The 13,948-nt window shown below is 43.5% G+C and overlaps 1 protein-coding gene across 1 annotated transcript in view; it reads left to right on the top strand.

Annotated features, from left to right (window-relative positions):
* The window catches only part of CHRNB3 (cholinergic receptor nicotinic beta 3 subunit), a 35,542-nt gene that overhangs the window by 13,063 nt on the left and 8,531 nt on the right, over nt 1–13,948 (top strand). The window contains exons 4-5 of the mRNA XM_070781497.1: nt 11,012–11,121; nt 11,383–12,265. Coding sequence (XP_070637598.1) covers nt 11,012–11,121; nt 11,383–12,265 — 993 coding nt within the window. The remainder of the gene's footprint in view (nt 1–11,011; nt 11,122–11,382; nt 12,266–13,948) is intronic.

Consider the following 13,948-nt stretch of genomic DNA (forward strand, 5'->3'; position numbering starts at 1 on the left):
ACCAGATAAGAAAACCAGCGATGTTAGTTCCCCTTCCTTCCCCCGTCCTCCCTAGGATCTTGCCCCTCCCCTAATGCTGTTCTCTAGAAAGAGAAAACGGGATGACAGAGGCCCCCACTATCAACCTCAGAACGAGGTGAAGCCCAAGTCAAGACGCTGAATCCACAAAAGAACAGGAATGATGTTTAGCTCTCAGCCTGACCACAGCCTGTCTCCTGCTCTTTGTAGAGTTGCCAGGAAACAGTTACCCTTCAAATAATACCTGTCATGTAAAGGAGAAAATATTAGTACTTCTTTGACAGGAAATGAAAAGGTTGATTTAATTACTTACTTTTTTGGTTTTGTTAACAATTACTTTTTTTTTCTTTTTTTACCTTATGTCCAGATATTACCTAATCTCCCAGAGATTTAAAATCTAGATATGTTAGCTATCTCACTTAATTTTAACATATGTACATAACATTCTTCACTTACGTTGAAATGAGTTGTTTATCTGTGCCAGTTTAGTGCACACTCGTGCAGGTCTTTCTGCTAATGGTCTATAAGGAACAATGGATAAAAGACTCTCAGGAGATTTTCTGGATCTCATCTGGGGTCATCAGATTTCACCCACTCAAAGGTTTTGATCAGATTTGGGTAATTAGTATAAATTTTGCTAGTTTCAAGATATGTTAGCATATTATGAAATGGATCTGCATATTATTTTACTTGTAAATAAAAATGTTCAGGAGAAAATAATAAGCTGGGAATGTAGGTATAAAAATACAATTTAAATAAATAGGGACTTCCCTGGCTGTCCAGTGGTTAAGATTCCAAGCTTCTGAGGCAGGGGTCATGGGTTCAATCCTTGGCCAGGGAACTAATAACCCACACACCGTCTGGGACAGCCAAATTGTTTTTTAACGTAAAAATAGTAATAATTTTTTAAAAATAAAATGAATAAATGTATTTTTCAATACATTTCTTGGGACTTATTCTACTTTTGCACTTTAGAGGCTGTGGAGTTTGAAGGTATTTTGAGTTCATAAAAGTCGGTAAGAAGTCCTGTATTTGCACTTTCACAGAAGAGAAGAAAAATTCTTTGTTGAAGTGTAAATAAGCTTAGGATGTTGGCAAAAATAAAACAGACTCACTCCTCCACACACACCTCCTCCAGCTGCCCCTTGAGGTTACAGCCTTACACATAAGAGAGTGGTCGAGGAGCCTTGGCTTTTGGGGTATAGGGACTTTTCACTTTCCTGAGATTTTGGAAACAAGAAGTCATTTCAGACAAAGAGAACAAGATTAGACATGAAGGGAAGAAACCGTCTTCCTCAGGCTTCAGCTGTACTTTGGAAATGACCTCCAGCAAAGCGAGGCCCCTGGAATCGCTGTCTGGTGAGCCCCTCCAGGTCAAGACAGAACTGACACCTAAAAATCCCAGAACGGAGCGAAAGAAATCTACAGGGGGAGGGAGAGAGTGCCTAGCTGCCATTTAGGAAAGCCTGCTGGGAACTTGGGTTCCCATGTCATAGAAGAAACAGGGGGAACATGGTTTCATTGCATTAATTTGCAATGCGTTGTCATAGCTCTTATCCATTTACATTTCTGAACCTCTCTAAATTAGCAAAGTGGGTATCATTATGCCTGTTACCAGAGACAGAAGAGTCTGCTTCATCTGGCTAGAACCAGCTTTCCCCAGCTGGAGCCTTGTTTGCACATCTAGCCCCGCGCAAAACATCCAGCCCTATTTCTAAATTAGAGGAGTATTCAAAGTAGGAGAAACCACTGAGAACATGATGAAGCTATGAACCCACTCACACAGATTGGGTTTGGAGTGGGAATGTCACAATAGGGATTAGCCAACAAGGGCTGTGTTATGGTACAAACAGTGTGGGAGCAAAAAGATAGGAGAATCTCTGGCCTGGTGGCAGGCAGGGAGGGCTGCATGGAAGAGGAGGCATTGGAGCTCCACCACGACGTTACTTTTATACTTTCTTTTCTATGTTTTAGCTTTTTAAGTGTAAAAGAGTAAAGGAAAGGACTAAAGGAAACAGATGGAAAAAGAAGATAAAACTGACATTTAAAAAAACCAGCACAGTGTTTTACACAGACCTCAGTTTCAACGACAATGTTAAAGTTTATTGAGCATCTGTTAAGTGCCCAGTCTGTTACACGTGTCATGGGAACGAATACATTCAATTTTCACAGCCACCTTCCAAGGTTTATTATGATTCCCACTTTGCAGATGAGAAGACTGAGGATTGGAGGACTGGAGTGACTTGTCTCAGGCAACACACTAGTAACTGCAGTCTGGTGAAAAGAAATCATTTTCTTCTTCAGACTTGAGGAGCTGTTGGGAGACACCCGGCCGTCCTCTTGGGGCTCTCCCTGTAAAGTCTAGCTCCTAATCCTGGCCTTCTAAGGCTTTGGTTCTTTAACCTCTGGGAGCTCTCATGAAGCTGTTCTAGAAAGGCATTTAGGAGAGAATGAGGCTGGGAGTCACTTCGTTGATTCCACAGGATTTATTGAGCATCAACTAAGGGCCAGGCAATCTGCTAGATTCAGGATGTACAGAGCGTAAAACACAACCCTGCCTTCAAGGAGAGAATCTGGTGTTAGTTGTGTAAAAATAATCTCCGTAATATGATAGACACTATAAGTAACGTATATACATAAGACACTGAGTCATTACAATTATGACAATGAAATGGGGGACAAATCATGGAAGTCTTCCAAGGGGAGGAGACATTTCGGTGGGGTCTTGCAGGATCAGTAGAGGTTCCATGATCCATAAAAGTGGAGGAATTGTCACCCACCTGAATAGGTTTCCCAAACACATGACTTTCCAAAGCTCTCACACCAGAGCAAAGCTATAAGAAATTCTTTCCAATCACCTCTGTCTACCTCAGTAAAAATAAAGACAACAATGACCAAACTTCTCTCTTTTCTCTTTGCCCTCTCAGACACTGAAAAATGCTCCTTAGTCCATGGAGAGAATAAAATTCTGCCTGCTTGGTCCTAAAGCAGGTTTCCTGCAGCATACCCGAGTGAGGTGACTGGTGTTTTGTTTTGTTTTTTAACCCGATTCCTCTGCTCTATCTTCTATTTCCTTCATCTTGTCTGGTATATTTAGACATTTCTCGTCTATCCTCCCAACTGCAGACCTTTACAGGCACAAATTTAGTAACATCCTGAGAAAGTCCTCTATGGAGAGCTATTTTTGTGGTATTGATTTTATTTTGCAAACTTGTCTTCGTACTTCCAGAGAGTAATAAAAACCGTACAACCCATAAATAGATTATTAACATGGACTCACTACAACTCTGTGACAAGGTCTTCACCGCCCCAGCCACTCAGATTCCACTTAGTCTTTGTCAAGGGTAGGAAAACCGCATCGCAAGCACCTGAAGGGGATGGAAGACAAAGCCATCATCCCTTCCTTACTGACAGGACGGTCGGCCCTTTGTCTGAATGTCACCCTGTGAGTAATCACCCTGAAGACAGATGCCAAGTGTATTCACTCAACTAGTGCTTCCTGAGCAACTACCATGTGCCAGGGCCATATAGGGCACTGGGCCTCAACTCTGGGGGCAAAGTCCTTGAGCCAGAAGGTTCTGAGTGGCCAGGTGTTACTGAATGTGGGCTGCTGTCCCAGGCCACAGCAACCCCGAGGACACAGAGCTCCCTGAATCTTACAAGGACAGCATCTTGGACCAATGTGGTTTCTCCAACAGCTGGTTCCTGTGTGTTTTATTAGTTCAGTTCAGTTAGTCAGTCGTGTCTGACTCTTTGTGACCCCATGAGCTGCAGCACGCCAGGCCTCCCTGTCCATCACCAACTCCCAGAGCCCATCCAAACTCATGTCCATTTTGTCGATGATGCCATCCAACCATCTCATCCTCTGTCCTCCCCTTTTCCTATTATTTGGTTATGCCAAGTCTTACTTGTGGCACATGGGATCTAGCTCCCTGTCCAGAGATTGAACCTGAGCCCCCTGCATTGACAGCACAGAGTCTTAGCCATGGCACCACCAGGGAAGTCCCTGAATTCCTGTTTTAGATCACAGTAAGTTCAGAAATATGAAGGCCTCATTGGGTGGATCCCTGCAGCTGGTTTTGGAGGAGAAAACCAAGATGCTGGCTTTTTTTTTTTTTTTTTTTTTTTAAACAAACCTAAGGAAAGGCTGGCCTTGCTGTAAGGTCTGGGCCATTTGCCCAAAGCCTAGTTATCTTCCCCAACCTCCAACAGCACCTATACTTCTAGGGATTTACCTTAAACCTCCGTCACCTTCTTATCTCCTTCCTTTTCCAAAGCCTCACTCTGACCTTAGCAGACGAGGCCCTGCCGTATGGTCTTCTGATTCACGTGGACCCTGAGTAAGAATGAAGTGAGTCGGGGATCCAGAGTCTTGCTGTATAAACTTGGCAGGTCACTTCCTCTCTGACTCTCTGTCTCTTCATTTATGAAATAAGGCAATACCCAGCTGCAGTGTCGCTGGGTGGTTAAAAGGTATTATGTGTGTGCATGTGACTCCTCTGAGGTCTGGCAGGTAGTGGGAACTCAATAAATGTCATTTCCTGGTGCCCTCTTCATAGACTTCCTCATCTTTAATGACAAATCCCATTTCTTGGCCTTGACAACTCAGATATAATGGGAATATGATGGTGGTTTAGTCGCTAAGTTGTGTCCGACTCTTTTGACCCCATGGACTGTAGTCTGCCAGGCTCCTCTGTCCATGGGATTTTCCAGGCAAGAATACTGGAGTGGGTTGCCATGCCCTCCTCCAGGGGATCTTCCCAACCCAGGGATGGAACCGGGGTCTTCTGCATTGCAGGCAGATTCTTTACCAACTGAGCTACGAGGGACGCCCCAATGGGAATATGAGACATATAATATGCCATGTTGCCGTCTTTAAGATTAAAATGAATCAACAATAATTTCATTAATTTAATTTGGGGGGTGGCATATTACATGGCTTGAGGGATCTTCGTTCCCCAAACAGGGATCGAACCCAGGCCCATGGCAATGAAAGTGTCAAGTCCTAACCACTGGCTCTGCAGGGAATTCCGACATTAATTTAGTTTTAAGAATTTCACACCTGACTTTGAGGTAATTGAAAATCCCAGGGTGTCCCAGAGGTTGCCGATCAAGGCACCAGCAGGGAATATTTGTTTCTTGCTATCTTTTGGTCTTGGGATTAATAATTATTAATGTTTATAATAATAATTTTTCTAATTATTAAGAATCATTAGAAGACTTCATTTATTATTTTTAAAAGTCATGACAATTTCTTTTTTAAGTCTTATGATTTAGGTTTAAATGAAATTTGGTTCTGGATTGTTCTGCAGCTTGACATTTATGAATGATATTTCAGGTAATATATGTAAGAAAATTTTAAGGAAATATATATGATATGGATTTGAAGTTGCACTTTTTGGAATTAAGAAAGCTAGACTGGGAGTATTTTTCTATTTTTTTTCTCAGTCTGAGATTAACTTTGGTATTTGGCCCTGACCTACCCTGTGCTCCCCTGTTCCTATAATAATAACAAGCTCTCAAGCCCGGGACTGTGGCAAAGTGGAGCTGATGTTTGTACAGAGCTTTGAGAATCTTGGCTGGGACATGCTGTGTGAACACTGGATACTGTTTCTAATCTCCTGCTTTAGAAAGGCAGAGACAGGAGGTTAATCTCCAACCCCAGGGTTTCAGAGGGAGAAGGGAAATGACCAGAAGCCTCACAGCCCCTTACAGAGCAGGACAGAGGATTTGGGCTCTGAATCCTCATCCTGATTCAGCTGACTTTAGTACGAGCAATGATGCTGTGGTGTGGGGCTCAGCCAGCATCATGGTGGACCATGTCCTGCTGGATTTTGGTGAGCCCCTCTGATGGCATGTTGGCGGGGACAGCATCTCTAATTCCCCAGGTCTGACCTCAGAAGGACACTGAGACTGTAAGGAATGTCTCTCCAGTCTTGCAAAGGAGCATAGCCAGTGAAGGATGGTCCAGGGGTGGAACTCTAATTTGATGTTCAATGCATTCTCTCTCTCTTTCTGTCTTGGGTACCCCCAACAGAGTCCCACTGACCATGAGTCCCACCTGTTCTTTACTGTTCAAGAACGTACCCTGAATCCACTGGAGCTGATTTTATATCCTCCTCAAGGATTCAGACATGCCTCTCATTCATCCAGCCACTCACATCTGCTCTTCATCCTGGAACAGAATCCTCAGTAGCCCTGCTCCTTCCTCCATGGTACCCACTGCCTGCTCCTGCCCTCTGTCTCAGCTACAGTGTCATCCAATCAGAACCGCCTTCCCTGTCCACTCAATGTCCCCCATTTTTTCACCCAAACCACCCCCTTCGTGGCCGTGAGCACAGGGTGATGGTTTGCCTGTTAGTTCATGGGTTCTAGAATCTTCCCTGGTGGCTCAGTTAGGTAAAGAGTCTCCCTGCAGTGTGGGAGACCTGGGTTTGATCCCTGGGTTCGGAAGATCCCCTGGAGAAGGGAATAGCAACCCACTCCAGCAATCTTGCCTGGAAAATCCCATGGACGGAGGAGCCTTGCGGGGCTCTAGTCCATGGGGTCGCAAAGGGTCAACACAACTGAACAGCTGACACACACACTCCCCACCAGGAGTTCCCACAGAAAGGAGTGTGAGTCTGTCTGGGGGGCAGAAAGAGGACTGAATGGTCTATCACGGGCTCTGGTCTGAGGCAGCCCCAGGTAGGAGGACAAGGTGGCCCTGCTCAGAGCTGGTATAAGCCTTGCATATTTGTGGGATGGATTAATTTCCCCCGAATATTAAGTTCCTGAAGCACAGCCTCTGGACTTCCTCGGGCCACAACTCTCCATCCTGCTGCTGGAGGTGCGATGAGCAAGACGAATCTTTCCAACGGAACCACCTCTCCCCCGGGGCTTGGCCCGTTTCCCTGAGCACAGTCTGCACAGCTGCTGTGCGTTTGCCCCTGGAATCTGAGCTCCCCACTTCTTCCTGGGCTGCAGAGCCAGGCTTCGATAAAGGTGACCAGTTCCTGTAGAAGAGAGAAGGCTGAATTCCAGAAGCAGGCGATTTTTTTGGAGATCTTTAGGTTCCAAGTGGAGACACTGTGGGTTTGGGCTCACTAACACTGTGCTCACTTAACACTGATATTAAAGAAGGAGCCAGAGTGTAAGAGACCAGTTCTAGTCAGTCTGCCTAAACGTGTCTGTCTGCAAGGCTCGTCCCTGTGTACCTGCTGCTTGCTCCCTTTGCTGTTGCTGGTCAGTCACGAAGTCGTGTCCGATGCCTTGCGACCCCATAGACTGCAGCACACCAGGCTTCCCTGTCCTTCACCATCTCCCCGGGTTTGCTCAAACTCATGTCCATTGAGTTGGTGATACCATCCAACCATCTCATCCTCTGTCACCCCCTTCTCCTTTTGCCTTCAATCTTTCCCAGCCTCAGGGTCTTTTCCAGTGAGTCGGCTCTTGACATCAGATGCCCAAAGTATTGAAACTTCAGCTTCATCTTCAGTCGTTCCAATGAATATTCAGCGTTGATTTCCTTTAGGTTTGACTGGTTTGATCTCCTTGCTGTCCAAGGGACTTCAGGAGTCTTCTCTAGCACCACAATTCGAAAGCATCAATTTTTTGGCGCTCAACCTTCTTTACTGTCCAACTCTCACATCCATACTTGATTACTGGAAAAACCATAGCTTTGACTGTATGGACCTTTGTCAGCAAAGTGATGTCTCTGCTTTTTAATATGCTGTCTAGGTTTGATGAAAATGAAAGAGGAGAGTGAAAAAGTTTGCTTAAAGCTCAACATTCAGAAAACTAAGATCATGGCATCTGGTCCCATCACTTCATGGGAAATAGATGGGGAAACAGTGGAAACAGTGTCAGACTTTATTTTTTGGGGCTCCAAAATCACTGCAGATGGTGATTGCAGCCATGAAATTAAAAGAGGCTTACTCCTTGGAAGGAAAGTTATGACCAACCTAGATAGCATATTCAAAAGCAGAGACATTACTTTACCAACAAAGGTCTATCTAGTCAAGGCTATGGTTTTTCCAGTAGTCATGTATGGATGTGAGAGTTGGACCGTGAGGAAAGCTGAGCATCGAAGAATTGATGCTTTTGAACTGTGGTGTTGGAGAAGACTCTTGAGAGTCCCTTGGTCTGCAAGGAGATCCAACCAGTCCATTCTGAAGGAGATCAGCCCTGGGATTTCTTTGGAAGGAATGATGCTAAAGCTGAAACTCCAGTACTTTGGCCACCTCATGCGAAGAGTTGACTCATTGGAAAAGACCCTGATGCTGGGAGGGATTGGGGTCAGGAGGAGAAGGGGACGACAGAGGATGAGATGGCTGGATGGCATCACTGACTCGATGGACGTGAGTCTGAGTGAACTCCGGGAGTTGGTGATGGACAGGGAGGCTGGGCGTGCTGCGATTCATGGGGTCGCAAACAGTCGGACCTGACTGAGCGACTGAACTGAACTGAACTAGGTTTGTCATAGCTTTCTTTCCAAGGAGCAAGTGTCTTTTAATTTCGTGGGGGCAATCACCATCCACAGTGATTTTGGAGCCCAAGAAAATAAAATCTGTCACTGTTTCCACTGTTGTTCCCTGCTCGAGGTCTATTTTATATGTTAAAATACACTTTTCATATATATAAGGAACTAAAACCTCAGTCATTAGAAAACAAACAACCTGATTAAAGAATATGCAGAGGACTTAACAGCCACTTCACCAAAGAAAATGTATGGATGACAAATAAGCATATGAAGAAAAGCTCAATGTCATTTAGTCATTAGGAAAATGTATAGCAAAAGCCATAATGAGATACTACTTTACAACTATTATAAACATTTCAGTGTGACTGTACCCAGAACAGGAGATGATGCCAGACAGCTGGAATGCTCATGCATTGCTAGTGGGAACAGAAAATGATCCAGCCACTCTGGTGCCATATAAAGTTAAACATAGACTTACCCTATGACCCTGCCATCCTCTCCTAGGTATTTACCCAAGAGAAAAGAAAATGTTTTTCACCCCCAAACCTACAAAATTTTTATAGTCACTTTATTTATAGTCATTAAGAATTGGAATGAATACAAACATTTTACCTGGTAAATGGATTAAAAAAATTGTGTTATATCCCTACAATGGAATACTTCTCACTAATAAAAAATAAACAACCTACCTAGAATCCAAAAATGTATTTCAATAGGTAAAAGAAGTCTGGATGGACAGGCCATGGACTGTGATTCCATTCTCTGGCATTCTGGGAAAGGCAACATCACAGGATCAGAAAACAGAGCGGTGGTTGCCTGGGATGGGGAGGTGCGAGTGTTGATTGCAAAGCGCAGCCTAAGGAAAACTGGGAGCAGGGGAGCTGTCCTGGTATCTTGATGGTGATCATGACTATCCAACTGTTTGACTATAGAACCGGACACAAAAGAGTGAATTTTATTGTATGTAAATATTTTAAACGTAAAAGTGAAAAACCAAAAATGCTGCTCTGGGTTCCCTTCAACATTTCTGAGATTCAGACTTGCTGCTGATAGTGGAAGTCTGCTTGTGTTAGTCACTCAGTCGTGTTCAACTCTTTGAGACCCCATGGACTGCAGCCCACCAGGCTCCTCCGTCTATGGAATTCTCCAGGCAAGAATACTGGATTGGGTTGCCAAGTCTCCTTAGCAGGAGACAAATTATTCATAGAAAGGAAATTGTATTTGCTTTTCAAAGTGGGCAGAGGAAGAGGAAGGAAGAGAGAAGCCTGTGAGTACCGAGTAAGCATGGTAAATGCTTTATTAGTTTGAGCTCTTAAACTGCCAGCCTTCATATGCATGGTTTTCCATAAGGAGTCATGCAGTTTTTTTTTTTTAATCCTTTAAGTGTAGCTTTCTAACGTCCCTACCTTTTAAAATTTGGTTTTCAAGGGTCAAGCCTCACAAATATTGTCTAAGAGAGACAGTGTCTCATCTGGAGTGTATCATTCCATCCTTTTCCAGGCATCATGCATATTTCAATATTGTACCATCTAGTGAATTATCCATCTGCTGACTCCTGATTTTTTAATGACAAAGTTGGCATCACTAGGCTGCAGGGAGCCTCATACTGGGCACACCCTCCTGACCTTCTGAAATGTCATTTAATATTATCCTTCATTATTCCTCAACTGTCCACATGACAGATGGTGGGATAATTCACTTTCAGGTCAGATTTCATAACATTCTGGATTCCAAATCTTTTTAAGTCCGCTTCTACTGCAATTGGGTCATCCATACATCATCCTTTCGACCTTCATAATCCAATCAATTAATGGTTTTGTTAATCTGGATCCATCAGCCCCTGTAAACCATGCTAAATGATTTCATTCTATTACGAGGAAAAATATGCAAGCTAACAACATTTAGCAATATAATTTAAAACTAGATTTGGTGCTTCACAGAATAAGAACAGGTTAGAATGTAAAAGGAAATTCTTGGAAAATATTTTTCCATTGCATAAAACTTATAATGTCCTCAACAGTAGTCAGCAGATACTGGATATTTCATATTAGCATACTGTGTGGATCTTTGTCCAAGACTCTTGATTGATATTCAGAATCATTGATATCCATTTTCATGAGATAACTATATCGCTGGATGGACCAACTCTCCAAGAATAAACTGAGTTAGAGCTGTCTTTGCTTTTCTTTTGTTTCTTCAGAGAAAATAGACTGAAAACAAATAGGTCACAAATCAGTGAAGTTTGTTGCTGAGCCTCTATCATTTGTGAGGTGGTCATGGCAATTTTGGAATTCCCAGGCTGGACAGGTGTGAGAGTCTAGACCATCAAACACCAGGCTGGCTCGGGCTATACCTTCAACTGCCCTGAGTCACAGACCAGGGCCATAGGCCTAAAGCAGATGTATTTCTCTTTTAAAATAAAACAAGAGATTCATAAATTAACAGAAACTTGGAGATTCCAAACTCGAACTGAATTTCCAGAATAAAATTATTCTGAAATAATTTTATTAATTTATATTCATTTCCACACAGGAATGGACAGACCACAAGTTACGCTGGAATCCGGATGAATACGGTGGGATTCATTCCATTAAAGTTCCGTCAGAATCTCTCTGGCTTCCTGACATAGTTCTCTTTGAAAAGTAAGTCTTGCAGAAGACAAATCCGCTAGTCCGATGAGGCATGGAAATAGAAAAGCCTGATTGTGCCAAAATAATTAAGAGAAAGGTACAACCTTGATGAGAGAATTGTTCCTTTCGGAAATCTTGTTTGATGCTGTGATAGGAAAGGAATAAAATACAAATAGAACAGTGGTGGGGTGGGGGGGGGGGGGGCGCAGGGGGAGACTGCTAATCTGTGTTAGACTAACCTAGACTAACCGCGAGCGAACCGTCTTTCCACAGCGCCGACGGCCGGTTCGAAGGCTCGCTCATGACCAAGGCTGTGGTCAGGTCGGACGGGACCGTGGCGTGGACGCCTCCCGCCAGCTACAAGAGCTCCTGTACCATGGACGTCACGTTCTTCCCGTTCGACCGGCAGAACTGCTCCATGAAGTTCGGGTCCTGGACTTACGACGGGACCATGGTGGACCTCGTCCTCACAGACGAGAACGTGGACCGGAAGGACTTCTTCGACAACGGAGAGTGGGAGATCCTGAACGCCAAGGGCACGGCCGGGGGCCGGAGGCACGGCGCCTACTGGTACCCGTTCATCAGCTACTCCTTCGTGCTGCGCCGCCTGCCCCTGTTCTACACGCTCTTCCTCATCGTCCCGTGTCTGGGGCTGTCCTTCCTGACCGTGCTGGTCTTCTACTTGCCTTCCGACGAGGGCGAGAAGCTCTCCTTATCCACCTCTGTCCTGGTTTCCCTCACGGTCTTCCTCCTGGTGATTGAGGAGATCATCCCGTCTTCCTCCAAGGTCATCCCGCTCATCGGGGAGTACCTCCTGTTCATCATGGTCTTCGTCACCCTGTCCATCATCGTCACCGTGTTTGTCATCAACGTCCACCACAGATCTTCCTCAACCTACCACCCCATGGCCCCCTGGGTTAAGCGGCTCTTTCTGCAAACCCTTCCTAAGTTACTCTGCATGAAGGACCACGTGGATCGCTACTCTCTCCCAGGTAAAGAGGAGAGGAAACCCACCCTGAGAGGTCAAGTCCTCGAAAGAAGGAAACAAAAGCAGATGAGTGATGGAGAAAAAGTTCTGGTTGCTTTCCTGGAAAAGGCGGCGGATTCCATCAGATACATTTCCAGCCACGTGAAGAAGGAGCATTTCATCAGCCAGGTGAGGGAGCTGTTGTGAGCCCCGACTGAGATTTTTAATGTCTGTTTGCAACAAATAGGGTCCCTGTTTCAAACATGACCTTATCAGCTACCTGCTTGACATGCATATAACTTCACACAAGCCCTGACACAGAATAGGGACTTCAGTATGAATTTTCAGGGAGACCTTCACAAAAACAGAATGAGCAAAAGAGAAGCAACTCTAGATTAAGCACAGCTCCTTCTCATTAGATGTGAGTCTATTTAAATAATTCAATTCTACATTGAAGTTGTTTGTCCAGGTCTCTGGTCATTTATCTCTCATTTTTTTATGGGATGATGGATAGCTCTATTCAGGATATTTGGAAATCAGAAAACAGAAAGAGTCAAGCTTTATATTAATACAAAACATGATGTAACAGCAAGTATTTAGTTCACAGATTTAGTTTTTAAGATGTGGAAAGGATATGGATTTAAGACTCAAAACAGTTCTGCTTGCAGATGCTACCCATGTTCCACTCGCTTGAGAAAAGCTGCTTAACCTGACCTTGTTTTCTGAACTCTCCCTTGAAGGGAGGAATTACAGACATCAAGTACAAAATATGTATTATGTGCCCAGCACACACGGTCTCATGATGTGCAGACAATAAACATTAATCTCATCTTTCTTCTCTCCATCTCTCCCTCCTCTAAATGGTCCTTCCCCTGCGGAAGGAAAATATTATTTGACATGTAAATACTCAGCACAAACGGTAGTCTGTTGCTTAAAAAGAGTTAATATTTATACCAGTTTATACAGTTCTATTATTTTACTCTAAAATCAGTGAAAATTAGTGCCAACAGCCTAATGCCATAAACACACTTAAGAAAGAATAGGTTTTTCAAGAAACAGCTTCTGTATTTCATATGGGCACTGCCTAGTACCTCCTCTCTCTTATAATTTGTTGTTTTTTAAATCCACTTAAAAATTTTTTTTAAAGCACTGGGGAAAGAAATGCTGCTATGGAACAAGCATTTCAGCTATTCTTAAGGTTTTCTATTTCTTTATTTACATCTTTTAGAAATTCTAACACAAAGATTTAAATGGTTTTTTATAGACTTCCCTGGTAATACAGTGGTTAAGCTTTCCAAAGCAGGGAATGTGGGTTTGATCCCTGGTCAGACAGCTAAGATCCCACATGCCTTGTGGCCAAAATAAATATATAAATAAACACCAAAGCAACGTCGTAACAAATTCAAAAAGACTTTAATAATGGGTCACATCAAGACTAAAGTATTTTTTAAATTTTTAAAATCAAAAGTAGCTTTTAAAAAACTATAAAAATAACACGTTGTTGGCATAAGGAATTTGGAAAATATGAAACATTTAAGACGATTCACATCACTAATAATCCCCCACTTAAGGTTGACACTTTTTAAAATTAAATGTGTTTATTTTTAATTGGAGGATAATTGCTTTACAATATTGTGGTGGTTTCTGCCATATATCAACATGAATCAGCTGCAGGTATATGTATGTGAAACTCCCTCCTACCTCCCACCCCATCCCACTTCTCTACGTTGTCACAGAGCTCCAGATTTGAGCTCCTGCATCATACGGTAAATTTCCACTGGCTTTCTAATTATACATATGGTAGTGTATATGTCTCAATGCTACTCTCTCAACTCATCCCACCCTCTCCTTCCCCACTGTGTCCACAAGTCT

Source organism: Bos indicus, chromosome 27 (assembly GCF_029378745.1).
Source record: "Bos indicus isolate NIAB-ARS_2022 breed Sahiwal x Tharparkar chromosome 27, NIAB-ARS_B.indTharparkar_mat_pri_1.0, whole genome shotgun sequence".
Lineage (NCBI taxonomy): Eukaryota > Metazoa > Chordata > Mammalia > Artiodactyla > Bovidae > Bos > Bos indicus.